The following is a 24509-nucleotide window of genomic DNA, read 5'->3' on the forward strand; positions in this document are numbered from 1 at the left end:
ATGCTATTTCGCTCCGTCCATACAACCCACCAAACTGTCACCAAATGGGTTAAACTTTTCGATCTCATTATGGGCTCGGGATTCTCGGAGATCTGTGTCCAAAGCCTCCGAACATTCCCCGTGTCCGAATAAGCAGGCATAACGGGTCCTACTATAATTCGAAGGTATCTGACAAAGATATAGTCATGGAACAGGTGATCGCAGGTTTCGAAGAGTAATGCACAGAACTTACACAGTTGGTACACCGGGCACCCACGGCGAATCAATCTGTCCGCTGTGAGCAATCTCTTTCGAAGTAGAATCCACGCAAACACTTTATGCTTGAGCGGGATATTAAGCCCCCAAAGATGATCGTACAAAAGATCAATCTGTCCTCCATCAGTGATAAAATTGTAAAGGGACTTAACGGAAAAAATTTGGTTCGCGGTCCATCGCCATTTTGGTATGTCCTGCGTGTTCGATGGGCTATACTGAGCGAGCAAGCTTTTGAGTAACGTAGTCTGACAGGTCAGAGGAGTGTTACTTGTAGCCAGGCCTCTGGTAATGAAGCGTCATCTCCATCCTCTTTCATTCCAGCATTGTGAGACAGTGGCTTCCTGAGTTGCGATTCTATAAAATATTCCAGAAAATCGGGTACTAAGAGGGGTTTCTTCAATCCAAATATCCGACCACCACCTGATGTTTTTCCCGTCACCGAGTACGTAAAAAAGACCACATTTGAACACTTCCTGACAGCTCATCACACTTCTTCACCATTGGGAGTGCGGTCTGAAGGATCTTCCCTCATGTAACGGCCTTCTTCTAGAGTAATATAATGCGGTGATCAACCTCCCCCATAACAAATGCCTCTCATTGAAGAAACGCCACCACCATTTAGCTAATAGAGCCTTATTCATAGCTTTCATATTTTTTATCCCCAGACCCCCTTCTTTCCTGCTTTTATATATTGTTTTCCATCCAACGAGACAGGAACGGGTCAATTTCAGCGAGTCGTTTTTCATGTTTAACTATTTTTTAAAAATAAAATAATTTGTGAAGTAATTTGAGTTGGAGGTGTCCAACTTGACAGAATTTCAAGTTTATCCAATAATTTTTTTAAAATAAAGTAAAAAATGTGTAATAATTTGTACACGTTACAGGTGTCCAAATTTTCACATTCCGTCGACTTCAAAGCACCAATTTTTTAGGAGCTACTCAACACTAGTATAAGCTTCTACGTCTTAAGAAGAATAAGAAAAGTTATCCGCTTGGATTATGATCGTTGTTTTGCTAAAAATTGTTATGTGGAATTATTGATTACAGTAATTTTGTGTCTAATTTGTATCGTCCGATCCATCGATTAACTCATCTACTTAACTTTTACTCCCTCCCAATCTAAAACATCTCTACTTATTGATAGTTATCTACGCCGAGCGTCGAAATACATAACTTCTCATTGAGTGTATTTTGTGGTATCAGTTATCAAGCCACGTTACGAACACAAAAAGAATCACCATTTTATCTACAAAGTTTGCATCTTTAAATCCCATGATGATTACTTCATGTTACATGATTGGTTGAATACCTCCCCATCAATCCACAACTTTGCAAAAAGATGGAGAGAAAAATTCCAAGTGCAGGACACAGGGTGAAAGCGAATTTGATAGCCACAGCTTTTTGTAAGGATGCTGCAGTATCCATGTTTCAGAGAATGAGTGAAGCGTAGCAATCAAATCTTTTCTTTTCCTAATAATATTGAACACGACCCATCATCAACCCGATGTTAAGCATCTCCGTCGGAGTTGAAAAGATCAACCCAACTTGAGTCAATTGGATAAGAATCAGGAATTTATATACTTTATGCGCGTATAAAACAGCAGAAGAGACAAAAGCATGACTCACAAGCATTCAACCAAGGTCGGTTATTTGAAACTACAAACACAAAGAGCAAGTGCAAGAGTATTGTACATAAGTCAACTAACAAAGGACCAAGTTACAAACAAAACAACAATAGATTCGGCTCCCAAACGAAATGGTCTAAAAATATATTCATTCATAATAACATAAAAAAGTGACTATCCAAAACTTTACATACACTCAGACCCAAGGTACAAAGCAAACCACTCAAGGCGCAATTACAACACATCAGACAAATTCGAACCGCATGAGAAGCTTTACCGATTTGAACTGCATGCCCTTGCGGTCGAAAAGGGGCACGGCCCGGATGCCGGGTCTCAATTCCGAAACGGGCAAGCAGGTCTGCCCGCCAAAGTCATCCTTCTCGGACATATCATATTCGTGTACTTCTACTCGAAGGAGAGCTATTTCAGGAACGGTTAACGGGAAAGTGAACTCCTCGTCCCAAACGGGAGTCCAGTTATCTTCTATTGCCTTCGTTTTCTTCATAACACAGTCCGCGGGCACTCCGGCTATCCCAACCTGTTCATCCATTTTTCAGATGTTGGATAATTCCCAAGATTCATGGATTTGGTTATGCAGCTAGCTAAACTGATCAGTTCAGTCCTTATATTGTGCCACGAGTTATGTTAATGAAACGTAGATAACAGCAGTTTGGATCAACTTGATTAAGTGCCTACTTGTTATGGCTTTTAGAGCAGCATCTTTACATTTAGCGGGCAAATATTATGCAAATAATATGCCTGGAGCTTTTGCTACGGCAGAGAGCTAAAATGGACTTCTAGGCCTCCAAAAGCAGAAAGCTGCTGTAATTCCTTCTGCAGAAGTTCTAATGAAGAAATTATTACTGCTGTTTCAACAACTTTACTTAAAAAACAATTTCCCAAATGATAAAAACTATATTGAGACCCTCTCAACTGTAGGTCATTTTCACTTACTTTTTATGTTTCTTTTTCTTTTTCTTTTTAAGATTAACACCTCAACTTTAGTTTGTTTTGATTTGAGTTATTTCTATTAGTTGATGAGCGAACTTTTTTAAAATTTAATGGCTCGATTAGCTATCAGTAGTTAGCTGTTCATGAAACCCACAGTTCTGTCAGCTGAAAATAGACAGAGTTGTTAAGCTTAATGAAATAATCATCCAATTTAATGGACAGAAATAACTCGAATCATAATAAATCAAACCTAAGGGGTGGCCAATTTTTTTTTTAAAAAAAGAAATTAAGGGTCCTATTTTGATAGGATCTCCTCCATACATTTTAACCCATTAGAAGAAAGCTTCAGCTGACCCAAATAGACGCTAGAAAGTAATAAACAACTGATTAAAGAAGATGGAACCAAATGCAACTATAAGCAAATGAGGCAGATAAAAGTGGGCAGCAGAAAAAAAAAGGAGAAAAAAACATAGGAAAAATATAAACAATCATCTAGTTTTATACCCTCGTATAGAAGTCTGGAGGGGAATATGCATCAAAATGGGTCTGACTGAAGTCCATACGCCAGCCGTCTCCCAAGTAAACTTTGACCTATGTAATGAACCAACTCAAATTTGCATACAGCAAAAAAAGAAAAAAGAAAGTGCAAAGGAAAATTCAATTTTACATAAAGGATACGCACCTTCAAGGTTTTCTTTATAGGTAAATTTGCTTTCGGGTCGAAAACCTCACCATGTGAACCATTCCCCATTAGGAAATCAGGTTTTTTCACATAACCGCAGCCCCCATTGGCTTTGTAAAACCCATGCATTAACCATAAGGATCTTCCATACCCCTAAAAGGAAGTAAGAGAAAACTGTACAGAGAAAAAATATATATGCGCCTCCCAGTTGGCAATATGACAAAAAAATGGAACAAAGATGAAAAAGATAGCATAATTCTTATAAGTTGATTTAAACAACTGCGCCCCAGTAACCAACAAAACATGCATAGGATTTTATTTAAGAAACTAATATATAAATCACATGCTTAATCAACAGAAACCAGATCTGAGAAAGCCAGTTTACCTACCTCTAGATGATAAAATATTTAAGAAAATCATACACTTGGAGTTGAGAAACCAGATTTCATAAACTTGGAGCAGTGAGATAAATGCAAGGACACATCCACTCAAATGAACAGATTAGGAAATTGAATCAAATATACTTCACTATGTATCTTAAGCATAGAGGCTAACCTGCATATTGAATGCAACCATTTGAGCACCATGCATCCAACCGATATAGGGGTTATAGTTTGATGAATTGAATCGCGTTCCCTTTGGATAAATTCTGAGTAGATTCTTCTGAGTAAACCTATTTAAAAAGTTCAGCAAATTGAGAAATTGTCAAACATACTCCAAAAAGAGGAAAGAAAAGATGTCAAGGCTGAATACAACATAGAAATAATCAAATATAAAACTAGTACTTTTTTTTTAGATGTTTCAACTTTCAAAAAGACATTAAACATGAATTACGCAAAAGTTTAGACTTGAATAAAAGTAAAATTTTGGAGACCAAAAGTACCTTATAATATCAGCCCCATGTGATGCTGCAACCTTTGCTAGCTCTTGCTCACTCAAACTGAGGCGCCTAACCTTATCCAGCTCCACTTTGAGCGACTCACTTAAGCGACCCTTAGGCTTCCCAGCTTTGATAGTAATAAGAAGCTTATACTCAGGTGCCACGTTCTGGCGCATTTTCTGGTCATCATCGTCATCACCAAAATCTTCCACTTCTGTTTTATAAACAGAGTGTTCATTCTCATTCTGCTACAACACCATAATAATATTGTGAAGAATTTGATTCTTAGCAGTTATGGAGCTAATTTCAGAACACAAATGGGAAAAGTATACCTGCATAACCCTGAAGTATCAAGTGCTTTTCCATACTGCCAACTCAACCACCCACTTCTTATCATCAATTTTTTTTAATTAATGGCCACTGGTACTTGACTCTTACATGACCCTTAAAGTTTATGTCATAAGACTCACAAGTGCCTAGATGAATTTTGGGGTATTTAAATTGTCTCGCATTCATGTAGCTGATATCAGTAAAAAGAATTGATAAAGAAAATGGATAGTTGATTGAAATGGGCAGATCATTTGGGTAGTTAAACTTTTGAAAATTCGGGTGGCCATCTGTAAAAAGAACGATAGTTCAGGGTGGTAAGGTGCATTTGTCCCAAAAGAAAATTCTTTTGACATATCACAATACCTTATCAGCAGATTCAATTTCAGTCTGAAGATCTGGAACTTCCTTTCCCCATGCATCTTCTTCATTTGGTTCCTTTCCATTGTGAGGCTCAGCATCCTTCTCCTTAAAACTCTTAGCTTCAAGATACTCTTTTGGTGGTTTTGTTGAAAGGATAACACGGTTCTTTAGAGCTTCTGGTGAAGGAAACTCTTCAAGAGATTCTGAGTCAGGGTAATAAAGCATGTCTCCAAATGTCTCTGTCACCATCTAATTGAAATGTTGCTTAAAAAATGTTAAGGGATCAAAAACAATGTAATTTTATTGATCAATTTCAGAAGGAAACAACAATTACCTTGGCTACTTTGGTCTGAAGATCAGAAGTAAGGTGGTCCTCCAGCGTTATGATGACCGGATAGGGCGACACGCAGAAAGCGTATTCTTTAATGGACTTCAAACATTTAATAAGTGAAACTGGAGAGGTCAATGTCCTACAAGTAGTTCAAACGGTACATCAATATCAGGATATGCACTTTGTAGATGATCTTGCATCCACCCAAAAGCTTAATATAGGTGAATTATCAATCAACAAGGCCAAGAAAGATGATACCTTCCGTGAAGAATATCAATATCATCTTTTGTAGAATTTGGCCACATATCCAGTTCAATCACTCTCACACCTCTTTGTAGCGCTTTAATGATTGGAACATCACTGCAATCGCTACTGAGCTGGTTACCAGTCAAGTATGAGTTATGGCCTGTATATATGTAGTAGTGCGACAAAGGTGCAGTCATATCTTGGTGAACCTGAAAAGAAATATCCGCTCTCTTTAAGTATCAAACAGAAACAAACAGGCAATGCATCGAGCAACTGATACAAGATATTAAAGTATGAGCTCTATCATGAGAAGTATGAAAATTTTAAGTACAGAGCAAAGGCAATATCAGCCTAGGCATAGTTGTGTACATATTTATGTTGTATTTCCAATATGGCAATATTTGAAAGGAGTACACAACTATAGTACGATCATGGTAGGAGCGTCACATATACATAAATAAGTTCCTAATTTCCAATTGGAGAACAACTTTTTTGCGATAAAAAAAAGGCCAAATTTTTGAAGAGAATGATACCAAAAGGTTTAATCTATCAATGCAAGCTTGTCATTACGGAATATCTTCTCTCTAATTCTTTGACATTATTTTAATCACCAAGAAGTTCCGCTTAAGGAATCTATGTATATGAATACTGTAATGTTCTTCAAATATTCAAATATACAATGATAAATAACCCTAACAAAGTGACACTCTTGAACCTCTCTATGCGTGTATATTGAAGTTTAGAAGTTGCTTCAGCATCTCTGCATATACATTTAAGTACGCCAGTTATTAACCCCTAAACCCCCAAATTTAACACTAGCATTAACAATGTGCGCTATCCAACTATGAATTAAACGTCCTAATCCTCTTCACCATTATAAGCTTCAAACAATAGTTACCATTTAACAAGCATACCAAACCTTTCTTCGGTTTCGTAAATCGAACACAACTCTCATTAACACACTTTACCCAACTTATAACTGATAGTTCCAACTTTAAACAAGCAATCACAGCAGAGAAACGTGGGTTGGGGTTTGAAATCTAAGATCGAGTCGCACCTGGGATCTAATGGGAGGGTTGAGTTCGTCGGAGAAGAGGAAGTGGTAGAAGTCCTCGAGGGCGAGGAGGGGGCGGGAGATCTTCGCGATGTGGAGTCGCGACCGGGGTTGCCAGATCTTCTCCATGATCCGCTCGGCGTCGTCGTCGGCNATGTCACTGCGGCGCTGCAGCCTCGGAGTAGGGGGTTCTCAGCGGCATCGTTGCCGGCACCGTGGCCGTTGGCAGAGAGGGGTGACCAAAAAAATTATAAAAGAAGTAAGAAAAAAAATAAAGATAAAAAATTATAGAAAAAGAAAGATGAAGATGAAATTGTATCGTTAACTGAAAAAAAATTATAAGTTGCATTACTTAAAATATAAGCTGCAGCTTTAAGATGAAAATTACATTTTTTAAACGAAAATTACACTCTTTGAGAGATATTTACACTGTTTCTCCTCTTATTGCACTCTTTCAGATATAAACTGCATCCATTAAGATAAAAGTTACACTCTTTAAACGAAAAGTTGCACTGTTTCTCCTCTTGTTACACTATTTCTGCTCTTGTTACATTATTTTTATCTTAAACTGCACCCCTTTAAGAGATATTTTTACTGTTTCTCTTCTTGTTGCACTGTTTCTTCTCTTATTGCACTATTTCTCCTCCTGTTACACTATTTTTATCTTAAACTGCACTCTTTAAGAGGAGAAATAGTGTAACAGGAGGAAAAATAATACAATAAGAGAAAAAATAATGCAATAAGAGGAGAAACAGTATAAATATCTCTTAAATGGGTGCAGTTTAAGATAAAAAATAGTATAATAAGAGGAGAAATGTTGCAACAAGAGGAGAAACAGTGCAACTTTTGTTTAAAGAGTGTAATTTTTATCTTAGTGGTGCAGTTTACATCTGAAAGAGTGCAATAAAAGGAGAAACAGTGTAAATATCTCCCAAATAGTGTAATTTTGGTTTAAAGAGTGTAATTTTCATCTTAAAGCTGCAGTTTACATCTTAAGTAGTGCAACTTATAATTTTTTTTGCAGTTAACGATACAATTTCATCTTCATCCTTCTTTTTCTATAATTTTTTATCTTTATTTTTTTTTCTTGCTTTTTTTATAATTTTTTTTGGTCACCCCTCTCCACGGCGCCGGCGACGATGCTGCTAAGGACCTTCCACTCCGAGGCTGCAACGCCGCAGTGACCTCCACGGTGTTGGCGCCGGCATCGGCGCCGGCAAAGATGCATTGTCGTCGAAGGCGGCAGAGGAAGAGGGAGATGGAGAGGACGAGAAGGACGGAGAAGGGTAAGAGAGGCGTCGTCGTCGGAGATAGTGGATGAGAGTCGAAGAGGAAAAAAAAAAAAGAGTCGCGGCGCGACCTCGGCAGGGTCGGAGGCGAGGAAGGTGCGGGGGTGTGCAGGCGAGGGTAAGAATGCGTCGACATATTGTCAGCGCAGGCGAAGATGCGTCGTCGTCGGAGGCGACAGAGAAGGAAGGAGAGGGAGAGAATGAGAAGGGCGGGGAAGGCGAAAGAGGTGTCGTCGTCGGAAACGGTGGAGGAGAGTCGGAGAGAGAAAAAAAAAAAAAGTCGCGGTGCAGCCTCGGCAGGGTCGGAGGCGAGGAAGGTGCGGGGTGTGCGGGCGAGGGTAAGGATGCGCCAGACAAGCAGACTCCGCCGAAGAGAAAGAGAAAAAGAACGGGAGAAAAAAAAGATGAGAGAGAAAAAGATATAAGGGCATTTTGGTCAATTTGTCAAAAAAACTGACCGAATCTGCAAAAATAAAAAATGTGGCTCAGTTTTGCAAAAGTCCAAAATAAGTGAATTTTTTATGCAAATTGGCCTATTTAGAAAGTGCTTGTATTTTGTTCAACCATTTCTTTTCATCGCGACACCTAAAATTTGTAATTTTTTAGAATTTAATAATTTTTTATCAAATTTGTTAGTGATTTTTAAGAGGTAATTTGTCAGTGATTTTTAAGAGGTTTAACGACTAATTTTTTTTATAAAATTTTTAAGTTAATTAAGTATAAAAAAAATCTCAAAGAAAAGGTGGCTGAGGAGGTCATTTCAGAACGTCTTATTACTAAGGGGGCTTTCATACATTTTTATCTTAATTAATTTGTCCCCATTAAGTAAAATGACAGGAGATTTAGCATAATTTAGAATCATCTTTTATAAGTTTTAAAATGATATAAGAACAATCTGAATACATATGATTTTACGAGAGTGTCCAAAAGATTAAAGCAGCAAATAACAGGTCATTAATGGTGAAAATTAACCCGATTTTTATGTCATGGATAAGAAGAGATACCATGCGGCTCTGCAAATGCCATGTCTGAGTTACAAAATAATAAAAATAAAAACCAACAATTTAAAAGATGAGTTTAGTTTCTTTATATTTCTAGATAAGTTTATTTTTTTAAAAAAAATAAATGAAGCGATTATGGTAAATAACTTGAGAACTTCGCGGAATGAACAATGCAAAAGATGATGCATTTAGAACTAATGCTACTGCACTTAGAACTTTCCGCTGATTTGGGTCGTAACAACGCTATATGAAACCGCCATTTCACAATTTATTACACTGCATTTCGATAAAAAAAATCACTTGGATCATTGAAGCTACAGTTCCAACAGTTGTTTTGCAGCAGAAAAAAAAAAAAGAAGAGAGTATATGCTACTTTACTCTGTTCTCCATATAGTAACATTAAGTTATAGAAAGTCCCCTGATTCTTCCAAACTCAAAAAGGAAGAAAGGGGAAAATAAAGACAGATGCTATCCTTGGAGAGCTATTTGGCGACAGCAAAGTATAATTTTGAAAAAAAAAATAAAAAATCTTTTCCTCAAGGTTGCAGAGAAATGCTATACTTTAATCTTGTTTCTCCTAAGCTCATTTTGCAGATGTTCGCCCGTAATTGAGAAGCCGATAACCGACGAGGTCAACCAATTTTACCAGGTCAGGAATTCTTGGCTCAGCAAGAAACCGTCGGATAATGTTAAGCGCATCAAAAGTTGAATTGAAAACCTCCGCCCGGAAATCCACCGCCTGGGAACCCACCTTCGAAGTGAAAGGTGAATGGTTGTCCGCCGCCACCAAAAGGGTTGAAACCTCCGCCTCCCATTCCCGTGTCCATGTTATCGAGATCCTCACCACGGTCATATCTTACACGCTTGTCTTCATCACCGAGTACCTTCGTAACAATATTGCAAGAGTTAGCAGGACCAAAATAAACTCAACAAAAGTTCAAATCTATCATGCACAACTATAAGATGGTATCCATAAATAACTTGGCCGCAAAATTAAGGTCTAAATAATTTGAGAGTAACAAAGCTTCTGAATGAACTTCTTTTATATGAAACATATAAAATCCTCAAAGTTATAAATGTACTTCTAAGCAAAGAAAAAAAAAGGACAAACACAAAAAGAGCCGCAGTACAAATTCCAAAGAGTTGCTGGTTGCGAAGATGCTAATAGATCTTCCAGAGACAAATAGAGACATAATACAAGAACAACTAACTGCTTCACTAAGTACTAGACAAATAAAAAAGAAACAATTTCATGTGGAACTACCGGAGAAATCTAACAAAGGAAAAATAACTATGCTGTTAATATTACCTCATAAGCAGCAGCAATTTCTCGAAATTTGGCTTCTGCTTCCTCTCTGTTATCCACATTCTTATCTGGATGCCACTGCAATGCAAGCTTTTTGTATGCGCGCTTGATCTCCGCAATTGAAGCAGTCTTCGAAACTCCGAGTATTTTATACCAGTCCTTGCGTTTGCTTAGCTTGAGTGCTTTCTCAGCCCTCATATATGCTTCTCGAATATTCATGTCCTGAAAATTGAAGTCCAGAAATCTTGAAATTTGCAACCCTTTACAAGCTTCAAACGGAATTGTACTAGATGAACTAAGTAGATGATGCATAAGGTCTCAAAATGCTAATGATAGTTTAATATTAAAAAATTCTTTCAATAATTCAGTAATGTATAATATTTGAGGTGATTTAGATGGTTCCAAAATCCAAAGTCGTTCAAAGAAAAATACACTTAAAATACTGAGCAACAAAGGAAAAGGTCAATATCCACAAAGTAACATGTAAACATGCATGCTGACAATACAAGTGAAACACAGCTTTACTGGTTGTTGGTAGGACCTACAGACACAAACAGATAGCAAACGAGCAAACCACGCAGCTTAAGCAGAGTGACAGAATTATAAATGCAATAGGGTGTCAAAATTTGATAGAAAATAAATGCTCATTGTTTAATTTAAACCTGCGGAGATTTTTGGGCAGCTTCTTTCAAATCTTCTACAGCTCCCTCCCAATCTTCCACGAGAAGTTTAGCTTCACCTCGCTGTAAAAGGACCAAAAAGGCTTATTAGGTAAATAACACCATGTAATCTTGTACAAATTGGTGATGGTAGAGTTGCAATATATGAAATAAAGGGGTTATCTTCTTCAATTACCAAAGAGAGGGGGCATCACTGTTATCTGCATCATGCACTTCAAAAGTTATCAAATTTAATATTAGAGTTTCTTACGTACAGGGCCTTAGAACAAAAGGAGAATAAAAAGATCGAGCAGTGACTACTCAATAGGCAATAGATTGGGAAATATAGTGATATCTAGGTAGAAAGCAAAAGGTTCAGACTACTTCCTTGACATCAGCAGTAGGGCCATCAAATAACCTAATTTTGGATGCCATGGAAAGTAAACAAAATTGCCATATAATACAACCAGGAAAAACGGATATCTCCTGAAGTAAAGAATTCCTTTAGAAAAGTAATAGGTCACCTGTGCTAAGGCCTCGACAAGTTCTCCATCAATGTTCAGTGCCTCTGTACAACTGTCAAGAGCATCTTTTCCTCTACCAAGTTTAACCAAAACCTTGCACAAACCGAGGTAAAGATGTACATTATGCGCGCTGTGATTCGGATCAAATGCGAGGGCTGCCTTGAAGTCCTCAACAGCTAGACGGAGCTTACCCTTTGCAACATTATCTTCTGCCTACAATCAACTCGTTAAATTCAGATAATGAAGACCATAGCGGAATATGAATTTGAATCAATGGAATTATTAGTCTTACACTCTTCGTCTTTTTTAGGAGATTTTTCAATCCAAAATATGCTTTCTTCAAATCAGTGTGTTCTGGATCTAGCCGAAGACCTTTCTGAAAGTGCCTACAGAAAAAAAAAAAAGAAAAAAAAAAATATATATATATATATATATATATATATATATATATATATATATATATATATATAGGTACATGTATCAGCGAATTATATCTCAGGATAACGTCTAAGGTTATTTTTCACCATCTTTATTAAATATGAAAAATGTGGGTAAGCAAATAAGAAAAGAAGTTGATAAAGCATCAAATAGCAATTGTTTAACATAATATATTTACAAGTTTGGACACTATTTCCATTATGTCCTTACTGTTTCAGTTTAACAATTTAATTCCTAAAGTTTGCTCCTTGTAACAATCTAGTCCTTCCTTTAGTCTACCATCTGAAAAAAGATACCACCAAAAAAATTAAAAGCTCAAGTACCTACCATGATAGGGAACTGCAAAAATAATGGTATCTTTTCTCAAATGGTAGACTAATGCAAGGACTAAACAGTTACACGAACAAAATTCAGATACTAAATTATTAAAATTAACACTCTAAGGACATAGTCAAAGGCAGGGTCAAACTCCAGAAAAGAATTTTGTTACCCTATTTACAATGTTGAGGTACAAATCAGAGATCGGAAGAACAGAAAGTTCGGGACAGAATTACACAAAGCAGTCAGGCAGAATTATTAATAAAAGAAGCCTTTGAAATCTCCTAACACAAACCTTGAGGCAACATCATGGTCAGAGAGATAATAGTAGGCACGTCCACGAAGCAATAGCGCCACTAAATTATCTTCATCTTGCTTTAGAATGTATCCAGTCTCTGAAATAACACTTGAGTAATCTTTCAGTGCCAATAATGCTTTCGCCTTAAGAAGCTTTGCCTGTCAAAAACAAGCTTACACCGGTCAAACGATACACATCAAGTAAAAGCACAATATACTCATTTAACTAGGACTACTGCACGTATCTTCACATAAAAGGTACCTTTAAGCAACTGGGAGAAAAGACAAGGACCACTTTGTCAATGTATTCCAGAACTTTTGAAAAGTCACCAGAATCAAAATAATTATAAGCAGAGTCCAGTGCATTTTGCGCCTGCAATAACTGAGAGACTTCCTTCTCCACAGAAGAAGTCCCTGGCTTTAACTCCAAATAATTTTTGTAGTCTCTCTCAGATTCCTCGAATCTGCAATTGCCAAAGATGTATCCATGTTATATCTGGAGACCTGGGAGCATTTCTTGGACAACCAAGTCTTTCTAATTAAACTTTCACAAAGTCATAATTCTAAGTATACAATCAGAGAGCGCTCTTGTATGGGAATAGCATATTGTTGCATTGTTTATAATTATGTATATCATCATCCTGATCCAGTTCATTTTGTTCAGGTAAGGGCAGGCAATATATTTAGCATGCAAACAAAGATACTACTAATAGGAAGGTAAATAAGCAGTAATTGATTAGAGATTATTCTATAACAGTTACATGTCTAGGATATTGCTCCAACAGTCTGCTCAAAGCTTGGTCAGACTTAATCACTCAAAAGGAACAATAGGATATTAATACAATAAAAAGTTCAGATATATTTCTATAACATATTTAACATGAAAAGAAGAAAAGGAAAATGAATCATACACCCTTCAACCATACATTCAAACTTGTTGAAAAGTCAAGCCATATAACTTGTTGCATATAGTAAATGTTGTATGATAATATGTGATTGCCTTAAACATAATGCTAATAGCTCTTTCTGCATGTAGTTCCAAAATTTGGCATTTGATGTTATAGAAAGCAAAAGGGTATATATCACAAAAAAAACCTATATCCATTCCCATCACTAAATATTTAATTTTCAATAAAATCAAACATTGATACATTGTACTTGCAGAACTCAGTTGAAGAAGGAGAATTACCTGCATTTATTACGGAGAACAGATGCTCTCTGCAAGTAGGCTTCTGAAAGATTTGGATCTGCTTCTAATACAGAATTAAGAAGTTCCAATGCTTCATCATACTTCTTCAACTTTATCTGTTCAGAGGCTCTTTTGAATAAAGTTGAAGCTTCATCAGATCGGCTTGCTGCACACCCAAAAAGGTCGATTAAGTGTTTTAGCAGAGAGGTCATATTTCTATGCATTTCATGCACAAAATGAAATCACAAAAGGCTAACATGCTTAATTGCTATTATGGAAAGATTCACCAACTCATGTCTTCCAGGAAAAGATGCCATGTTAACTTGCAAAACTGAACAATGTGGATAAAGCCCGTAACATTTACTAAAAAAACCTAAATGACAAAAGCTATGCAAATAGTTTACGATATTTGTGTTGGAAAAGCTCCTTAATCAAAGGCCATATCATATATTTACAAAATTAAACAGGTAAAACAATGCAGAAAACGAATCAGTCGAAATGTTGCGTAATTAGCACAGCTAGGAAAAAGTTAAGATTATGTCAGTCAACTGCAAGAACTAAGGTCTCTAAATAAGTTCAAATGCCCAACTATTTAGGCAACATAAACAATATTTTTCAAAACTAACCCAGCATGAGTGCATGACGCATAAGTGTGTAACCACAAATAGGAATCTCGATTTTTCATATCATATTTCTAACAACTTATGATGATTTCACCGTGTTTCATCGACAGGGAGAAGAAAATAACAAGAAGAGAATAAGCATAGTCCAATATAGCAAAATATGGAGAAAATAGACCATCCTACCTTACAGGAATTTTCGATTTCTAATTCCAGAGTAGTTTTCTTTTTCTTTTTTTCTTTTTTTCTTTTTTTTTTCCTTCCATTTGTCAAAGGCCCTCCCAACATCATTCACTCTAATGCTCTAAACTCGCAATCCAAAAATAAGCAACCATTTTTTAGCGAACTAGAGCCAATATTTTATATACCTTCACTATCAAATGACTCCATCGGAATATTCTCAACATAAAACTCGGTCCTTTTGAAGATCAAATGCACAAAACAAAAACATTAAACAAATCCAAGCACACAAAATTACGCAATTAAACTCACAATTCTTCATTAAAGAATCTCCACATCATCACCAATTTCCTACCACCCAAACACTAGTACCAAATGATCCCAATTCCCAAATAACACTCCTCGCATAAAGTTCCCTCCTTTTGAGATCCAACGCACCAAAAATAACATCAGAACGCATCTAACCACGCTAACTTAACGAAACACCACAAATCGAGTCACATTTCTCGCTTAATTAATAGGAATCTCCACGAATCCCCACTATTCCAATAACAAGATCGACTATACTGCGGTGATCAACCAATAAGAAACATTCTGTAATTACTATTTTTTTTTCCAGAAAAAAAAAGGAAAAGAAAGAAATCACGATTGAAGGGTAGCAAAAGAGCTCACCTTGGGCGGAGACAAGCAGGGTTTGGTGAGAATAGATCCAGTGGAAGAAGAGGAGGGGGAGGAGCACGAGCGCCCCCGATACCAAGAAGCGTATCACCATTTTTCTCTCTCTTCTCCGAGAGAAGAGAAAAGGATCGATCGGGGTTTATTTCCTGCGATTTTTTTTCCGTTTTCAATTTTGGACTTCGATCGAGATGGAACCAGAAACGAGGTTTCGAAATAGGCTTCAAGTTTCGGTTTCTGTGAGCGGTCCCGTTACTCTGTCTCCTTATTGGGTTTGGATCCCTAACTCCGAAGGGGTACACGTTGCAGAGCCAATGGGAGGACGACACGTGGATTTGGACGCGGCCTTTATGGGCCGGAGTTTATGGGCCTTATTTTGTGCATGGGTACTTAACAAAGCAACGGCCCATTAATGTTTGCAATTTTTGGTATTTTCCTTTTTTTTTTTTTTTTTTTTTAAGATTAGTCTTTTATATATCAGTCTTTTTTGCGCAGAAATGTTGATGTACAAGATGGCATGCATCTTTATATGAGTCAAAAGCTTGCAAAATCAAATTATTAAGGATGTTGGTTTAAAAAGGCCAACATTCTTTTCTGTGTCGGAAAATCAGATTAAGTTGAATTAACATCTTCGAAATAGCAAAAGAGTTGAGTTGTATTCAAAATAATATAAGGGTGGTTGAACTGAATCACAATCGAAGCACATAGGCGCTATATCTGTAGATTTTAATTAAGTAAATTAATTGTATACTTTTGTCGAATCGTTGGCGCTAACCATTAATCCCAAAAACTCGAACTGTTAAAAATATGCAACTAACTCACTTAAGCGTACAAATATAGCGTCTACGGATCTTGATTGTGACTCGGCCCAACCAGCCTCACGTCACTTAGAATATGACTCGGCCCAACCCAGCCTCACGTCATTTCGAACATGACTCGGCCCACACACGGCCTCCCACCACAGAACAGGATGCTGACCCATTTAAGCCAACATATTTTTAACAACTCGAATTTTTTAAATTAATTGTTAGCAGCAACAATCCAATAAAAAAAAAAACTTTACAAATATTTTTAGCCGAAGGACCGCCTAGCACTATATAATATACCTTGCTAAAGCCAATATACGGCATTTCTTCAATATGTTGCACTATTTCAAATTACGACACTATTTATTGGCCAAAACAAACAATAAATCTCAAATGCAGGAACTATCAATTTGATTAAGAAAAGCATCTAAGATTTTTTAAAGAAATTTTACTCAATAACTCTTCCGTCGGAGAACAAAACATCTCTGAACCAAAATCTATTCAAATCAGCTGTCATCATACATACATAGCACAGAATCTGAGCTTCTGCGCTTCCACACAACACAAACTACAAATAAAAGTACTTTAATCTTAACTAATTAAACAAATCTTTCAAAAACTAAACTCACACTACTAAAAGATAAGCACTTTTATATCGGAAACTATTTGTCTACATATTAAAAAACTTAAAAGATTTAAGCTTAAGCCACTTAAAAGCACTTCGAAATCAGGCTTTTTTATATGTAGCTCACCAAAAATCACTTCTGAACGCTCCATCGCCGTTGAAGGAGCTCAGCATGAGCTCGGTGAACCCATCAATCTCTCTCTCCCCCGTTCTTTCGTCGTCTCCTCCGACGCGCAGGGAAGGATCGCCGCCGCCGCCGCCGCTTGCCGTTCCTACTTGCGTCGACTCCGACAGTGTCGCTGTCGGGTCGACCATCGTCGGCCGATACACTTCTTCATCCGGCGGTGGTGCTTCACACTGGGTCTCCATGACACTCCCCGCGTTGTTGTGAGGCTCACCACCTAATATTGCATGCACCATGTGAAGAGAATAAAAGGTTAAACTAAATACAAGATAAAAAATATGTATACATATATATAACTTATTTGAACTATAGATTATTTTGAATCGATTATTTGATCTATCAAAACTTTAATTTTACTATCCAATTTTTTAATTTGTTTGATTTGAATTAATCAACGATACTTAATTTGACTTCAAAATTTAAACTAATTATATATCTCAATAAATTTACAGTTACGAGAATTGCATAAAGAATACTAACTAAATCTGTAAAGATAAATAATATATTTAAATTTCGAAGTCAAAATATTGTTGACTGACTTAAAGTAAATAAATTAAAAAATCAAAAAATTAGATAACCAAATCAAAATGATTCATAATTCATGTAAGTTCTGTATGTTTTTACATGAATAAAACTCAAATTAAATTTGATTTTTTATTTCTTGTTGTTTTAATTTTTGCAATATTGTCATCAAAGTTCACTCATCCAATATTTCGGCTTTATTGTTGGCCGAAAAAAATGCTACACTAGTACAATGGTAGAATCATTATTAATATTTACTTTGTTAAAATTTAAAACTTTAATAGCAAAATTGAAATGACATCGCAATCATGTATAGAAACTAGCTTGCCAAATCAAAAATTTGAGAGCAAAATTGAAAATAAGAGTAAAAGTTTTAGGAGCTAAATTGCCAAAAATAGGACATAAACACACTCTCTTAAGTTGGATTTGAGTTTAGTTTAAATATTGAATCAATGTGGCGGGAATTTAACTCAAAACCCCTTTAACTTTTTTTTTTTTAATCATTTTATGTGTTCAAACACTTACCAGTGAAGGGAGGATTGGTGTTCGTCGTGAAGCCAACATAGTTGCTACTCCCAGATGCACATCCAAAAGACAAAGCATCCGGCGCACTCATCAATGGCGGTTGTGGCCACGGCCGGAAACCTCCGAAACCCATCGTCGGCATCGGCATTGTCGTCGTCGTCGTCATTGTTGTTGTCATCATTGTCATCGTCGTCTCCTCCGAGCTCCTAAATGAACCCCAAAGCTCAGAAAGGAACGACGTCGACGAAGACGATGGAGGCGGCGGCGGCGGCGGTGGAGGCATCTCGGCTGCAGAATTATTCTGCGGACCAATCGCCGCCGTCGGATCCAGGCTCCAGTTGGTGTACAGCGAGAGGTCGGGCGACGAGAAGGGGAGAAGCTTCGATCCAAAGAGAGTCAGAGAGAGCGAGAGACTCGGCCCCTGCATCGAATTCATGAGGCCGTAGTCCACGAAGGGGGACCGTGACAATGACGACGACGACAGCGGCGGTGGCAGAGGCGGCAGGTTAGGGTTCTCGATCACGTACTCGTTCCTCTTCTTCTTCCTCCTCTCCTCCTCCTCGCTAAGCCCTAACAGCGAGCTCGACAGGGAGAGATTGGGACCCAACAACGGCGACGGATTAGGGTTTCTCTCCGTCGGAGTCGACGATGATCCCCCGCCGACGCCGCTGGGCCAAATCCCCAAGTCGAGGGGATTAGGGTTTGGCTGGGGGCAGGAGAAGGAGGAGGAGGAGGAGGAGAGGAGCTGGGTGAAGCCGAGGAGGTAGTTGGGGACATCGATCGGGGGGCTTTGAGGTTGAAGTCGGTGGGGTCGGCAACAGGGGCCGCTACGACGCCGCATGTCTCGCGGTGTACGTCGTACAATTCCTTCCTGCTGCGTTTCGTTCATGGCGTCGCCAGGTGAATTTTTACGCATATACAAAATAAAATTTAAATTTAGCTACTTAAATTCATACGTGCATGAGAATTTCAATATATACCCTTACAAGTATCATGTTTTGCATATTTGCCTAGGGGTAGTATATATAGCGTATCCTTCAATTTTTCTTGGCTGATTTGTATAAAAAACTCATTAGTTTTGCATTTTTTAAAAGATAATTTGTTTTTCAAAATTTTATAAATTAATTCTAGATTTTTAGTAAACTAATTCAAAAACTTTTTTCTTTCTTTCTTTTCTCTGCAAATTAACCAACGAAATAAAAGAAAGAGAATAATAAAGATATTTCGAACAGTTTACTAAAAATTTAGACGTAATCTGTAAAATATAAAAAAATGTCATATTTATACAAAAACTTCAAATCAGCAAATTTTTACACAAATTAGATAATCTATTTACTGTCTTGTTCGAATCTAAACACTTAAAATCAAAAACTGTAGATCAAAGAATAAAATGTAATATACGAGAAAGTTTTCTCTGCAAATTAGTATATTTGCAAGTTGAAAATTTCTGCTTCGCCTGCTTAATTATAATTTGTCTAGATAGCGAGAAAAGAAAAGAAAAAAAAAAAAGTTTCTTTTTCTTTCAGTTGTTTGGATTAAGTGAAGGAAATAAGTGAAAAAAATTAGCGGAGAAAAAAATTTTGACCGTTTGAACGGACATTTTTTATTTTTATTTTTTTTCCCTTTCGTTCTCTCTTCAAGTTTTGATCTAATACGAGAGAAACTTAATTTTACACATAATTTTCTTTTGTTTTCTGTTTTTTTTCTCTGAACGAAGAAGAGTTAGAGATGCATGTAATTGAATATAAAAAGAGGGAGAACAATTAAGCAAAAGAGTCTCACCGAGTGAAGTCTTCCCCGCAAGTAGGGCAGCGGAGGATCTGGGTCCCCGGGCAGGTCTTGAGGTGGGCGCGGAGGTCGGAGTCGAGCGCGTACATGCGGCCGCAGCGCTCGCACTCCCAGCGCTTCTCGCCGTGCTTGCGCGAGAAGTGCTTCTTGATCCCCGTGATGTCGCCCAGCGCCCGCGCGGGGTCGTGGTAGACGCAGTCCTCCACGGGGCAGACGTAGACGCAGCGCCCGCGCGCGGGCGCCACCCCTTCCGCTCGCCGCTGCAGCTCCGACGGGATGTTGTGGCCCCGCAGGTGGAGCCGCAGGTTCTGCTCCCGTTGGAACCCCTTGCGGCACGTCTCGCAGAAGAATCGGTTCGTCGCCACCAGCTCCTCGGCCGTCAACGCCACCACCTCCGCCCCCGGCGCTGCACCACCCACACATTCCACACCGTTACACACGGCACGGTAAAACACGTGCGTACGTTAAAGTGTTTTTCCCCTTTCCTTTTACTTTTGACGACAACGACGACGACCGTGACGCAGTACTCAGTTGTCGTTTACTGGAATAATGCATGCTATGCTCGCTCTTTACAGCAGTGCGTGTGTAGGCAAGCATGCATGCGTTACGTTACGTTAAAGACACAAACTCGTCGTGACGTATATAAGTCGTTGTCGTTTACTGCAACGCTGTGCTCACTTGCATGAGTGTATATTAGTAGATTTGAATGGGTGTGTTTTAATTATACTCTCCTCTAATCCTTAATTAGACTAGTGGGCATAGTGTTAATTACTTTTGTTGTTACAGTAGTAAATAACTATAAAATTAGATGAAATTAATTAAGGGCTTATTTTTCAATAAATACTACAAGAGATATTTATATGATAATTATTACAAACTTTAAATAGAAAAGATGCATGCGAATGCCCCTTATTTAACAAGTATTTGAAGGCTTAAGAATAGGACAGATTTGTTCTTAATTAACCACATCGTCCCCCAGTTATTTGTACATCTAATGACTCAAATCAAGCATGTACATATTCTAATTAATTTGTTAATAAAATCCTGCATGTGCACCAAATTCCATTTTTGGGTTCCTTAGCCGTACAATTGTCGACTACAAAATAGAAGTAAATAGCATCAGTACTATGTATGGAAATGAATTGAAGTAGTAGATAACATGCCTGGATTTCCGGGGCGTTTGGTCTGTCTCTTCTTTCGTTCTTGTGGCGGCGGCGGCTGTTCCTGTTGTTGTTGTTGTTGTTGTTGTTGTTCGCGACAAGTTCGGTTGGGTTGGCTATGGGATGTTGAAGCATGCATACTGTCACTCTTTTTCCGACGCATCTTTCTCCAAATTCTGCGACATTAATTTTTAGTAAAGATGAGAGAAATGCATTTCAAGAGTTAAAAAACAATAGTAACTCTTCTTTTTCTCCCTTTGTTTATCTTTGTTTAATAAATATATATAAAAGAAATACACTGACTATGGCAATAGTATTGAATAGCCTATTAGCAAGTAAGCGCGAAAAATTAGATCAAGCTAGCAAAATATCCAACTAACGTATTGTTTCATCGATCAAGCAAAGAAAGGAATTTAATTTCCTTAGACTAAATTAGATATGTAAATAAAGAACAAATAGATTAGACCAATTCAACGCATGCAAATGCCATGATCATTTCGCAAAGAGCAATAAAATTTACAAGATTGAAGATCTGACATAAATAATAATATATATATATATATATACATCAACTCGATCTTATTATAGCTATCGTTTGCCCGAGGCAGTAATTGATAATTTTGTAAATGATATTAAACTTCGAAAGTTCCGATTAGAAAATAAACGATGTTATTCAATGAAATTTTCACGTTGACTCAAAAAATAATATNCGCTCGCACTCCCAGCGCTTCTCGCCGTGCTTGCGCGAGAAGTGCTTCTTGATCCCCGTGATGTCGCCCAGCGCTCGCGCGGGGTCGTGGTAGACGCAGTCCTCCACGGGGCAGACGTAGACGCAGCGCCCGCGCGTTGGCGCCACCCCTTCCGCTCGCCGCTGCAGCTCCGACGGGATGTTGTGGCCCCGCAGGTGGAGCCGCAGGTTTTGCTCCCGTTGGAACCCCTTGCGGCAAGTCTCGCAGAAGAATCGGTTCGTCGCCACCAGCTCCTCGGCCGTCAACGCCACCACCTCCGCCCCCGGCGCTGCACCACCCACACATTCCACACCGTTATACACGGCACGGTAAAACACGGTGCGTACGTTAAATTTTTTTTTTCTCCTTTCCTTTTTCTTTTGACGACGAGGACGACGACCGTGACGCAGTACTCAGTTGTCGTTTACTGGAATAATGCATGCTATGCTCGCTCTTTACAGCAGTGGGTGTGTAGGCAAGCATGCATGCGTTACGTTACGTTAAAGACACAAACTCGTCGTGACGTATATAAGTCGTTGTCGTTTACTGCAACGCTGTGCTCACTTGCATGAGTGTATATTAGTAGATTTGAATGGGTGTGTTTTAATTGTACTCTCCTCTAATCCTTAATTAGACTAGTGGGCATAGTGTTAATTACTTTTGTTGTTACAGTAGTAAATAACTATAAAATTGGATGAAATTAATTAAGGGCTTATTTTTCAATAAATACTACAAGAGATATTTATATGATAATTATTACAAACTTTAAATAGAAAAGATGCATGCGAATGCCCCTGAACAAGTATTTTGAAGGCTTAAGAATACGAGAGATTTGTTCTTAATTAACCACATCGTCCCCCAGTTATTTGTACATCTAATGACTCAAATCATGCAAGCATGTACATATTCTAATTAATTTGTAAATAAAATCCTGCATGTGCACCAAATTCCATTTTTGGGTTCCTTAGCTGTACAATTGTCTACTACAAAATAGAAGCAAATAACATCAGTACTATCTACTAGGTATATATGGAAATGAATTGAAGTAGTATATAACATGCCTGGATTTCCGGGGCGTTTGGTCTGTCTCTTCCTTCGTTCTTGCGGCGGCGGCGGCTGTTCCTGTTGTTGTTGTTTTCGTTGTTGTTGTTGTTGTTGTTGTTCGCGACAAGTTTGGTTGGGTTGGCTTTGGGATGTTGAAGCATGCATACTGTCACTCTTTTTCCGACGCATCTTTCTCCAAATTCTGCGACATTAATTTTTAGTAAAGATGAGAGACATGCATTTCAAGAGTTAAAAAACAATAGCAACTCTTCTTTTTCTCCCTTTGTTTATCTTTGTTTAATAAATATATATAAAAGAAATACACTGACTGTGGCAATAGTATTGAATAGCCTATTAGCAAGTATGCGCGAAAAATTAGATCAAGCTAGCAAAATATCCAACTAACGTATTGTTTCATCAAGCAAAGAAAGGAATTTAATTTCCTTAGACTAAATTAGATATGTAAATATAGAAGAAATAGATTAGACCAATTCAACGCATGCAAATGCCATGATCATTTCGCAAAGAGCAATAAAATTTACAAGATTGAAGATCTGATATAAATAATAATATATAATAAAAAACTCAGTTGCACTTTTAAACTTATTGTAGCAAATAAAAGATTAGCCTTGAAAGCTTCAAATTATAGTAAATGTTTTAATAGTTAAAGACGGAGCCCGTTTGCTATCGACATTATTCTAGCTCAACTATATATATATATATATATATATAAAAGGTACAACTGAAAAACAAGAGAAGAACAGGAAGATAGTAAGGTTTGAAAAAGATAGTAAACCACTCTCACACTCAAAAGGATTAACAACATTGATTTTAGGGCCTAATCATCCTAAAATGGAAAACAAGAAAGGAGAGAATAGGGATAGGCTATAAACTTGTATTACCAAGGGAATTTTTACCTAATGTAATCAATATAATAGTAGAATAAGTCTCTTCTTATTGTAGGGAATTATATAATATTGGAAGGGTGGAAATAGAAAAGTAGAGTAGACCTGAGCGATAAGAGAGGCAAAGGGGTGACTAATTTATTGTAAGAAGTATATGAAATATGCAATATCAATGGAACTAAAATAGAAGAGCAGAGAAGATCTAAGAGATAAGAGAGGCAGAGAGGTGCACAGTATATTGCAAGAAATATATGAAATATGCACTATAGAGAAGAAACTCAAATAGAAGAGCAGAGAAGATCTGAGTGATAAGTGAGGTAAAGGGGTTAACAGTATATTACAAGAAGCATATGAAATGTGTATATCGAAAGATTTCAAATAGAAAGCAGAGTAGATCTGAGCAATAAGAGTGGCAAAGGGGTGCAAAGTATATTACAGAAGTATATGAAATGTATAATATCAGAAACTGAAATAGAAGAGCAGAAAAAAAACTAAGCGATAAGAGAGGTAGAGGGGTGAACAGTATATTGCAAAAAGTATATAAAATGTGTGATATCTAAGAAATTCAAATAGAAAAGAAGAGCGGATCTGAGCAATAAGAGCGGCAGAGGGGTGAACAGTGCAGTGTTGCAAGAAGTATATGAAATATGCAATACCAGAGAAATAGAAGAGTAGAGTAGATTTTGGCGATAGGAGAGGCAAAGGGGTGAACATTTATTGCAAGAAAGGCGAGAAAAAGGACAAGAGTATGCAACGACCTCTGAAACGTGTCTTGCAGAAGTTGTCACGTGGATGTTACTCCATAAAAGAAAAGCAAATCCATGTGATTAGAGTTCAAAAGAGTGTAATTAAGGAGATGCGTGTTGCGAAAAAAGAAAGTCTTTTACCATAAAAATTTTGTAATTTTTAGATCTGTTAATAATTTTTTTTGCATGTTTATATGACTAATCTATTTGATCTAGATAAAAATTTTGCAATTTTTAGATCTGTTAATAATTTTTTTGCATGTTTA

General features: G+C 37.5%; 3 protein-coding genes across 4 annotated transcripts; all 3 read right to left on the bottom strand.

The window, feature by feature from the left end:
- On the bottom strand, nt 1995-6861 carry LOC109709267 (phosphoinositide phospholipase C 6-like). 2 transcript variants are annotated; one of them, XM_020231418.1, is made up of 9 exons: nt 6718-6861; nt 5673-5869; nt 5418-5553; nt 5087-5332; nt 4397-4638; nt 4069-4186; nt 3514-3666; nt 3336-3422; nt 1995-2418 (listed from the first exon to the last, which is right to left on the bottom strand). In XM_020231418.1, exons 1-9 carry the CDS (start codon nt 6841-6843, stop codon nt 2125-2127), a joined length of 1599 nt encoding a protein of 532 aa, XP_020087007.1. In that variant the 5' UTR covers nt 6844-6861; the 3' UTR covers nt 1995-2124. The 2 variants fall into 2 exon arrangements, with proteins under 2 accessions (XP_020087007.1, XP_020087006.1); XM_020231417.1 differs by having other exon boundaries at nt 4397-4641.
- On the bottom strand, nt 9253-15455 carry LOC109709268 (dnaJ protein P58IPK homolog B). Its single transcript, XM_020231419.1, has 9 exons — nt 15208-15455; nt 13736-13901; nt 12809-13010; nt 12545-12705; nt 11786-11879; nt 11494-11706; nt 10973-11053; nt 10314-10532; nt 9253-9888 (listed from the first exon to the last, which is right to left on the bottom strand). Exons 1-9 carry the CDS (start codon nt 15305-15307, stop codon nt 9703-9705), a joined length of 1422 nt encoding a protein of 473 aa, XP_020087008.1. The 5' UTR covers nt 15308-15455; the 3' UTR covers nt 9253-9702.
- On the bottom strand, nt 19651-20983 carry LOC109709139 (protein indeterminate-domain 13-like). The gene is made up of 2 exons (XM_020231205.1): nt 20962-20983; nt 19651-20066 (listed from the first exon to the last, which is right to left on the bottom strand). The coding sequence occupies exons 1-2, from the start codon at nt 20981-20983 to the stop codon at nt 19651-19653; spliced, it is 438 nt and encodes a 145-aa protein (XP_020086794.1).

This window comes from Ananas comosus, linkage group 4, assembly GCF_001540865.1.
Source record: "Ananas comosus cultivar F153 linkage group 4, ASM154086v1, whole genome shotgun sequence".
Classification (NCBI taxonomy): Eukaryota; Viridiplantae; Streptophyta; class Magnoliopsida; order Poales; family Bromeliaceae; genus Ananas; species Ananas comosus.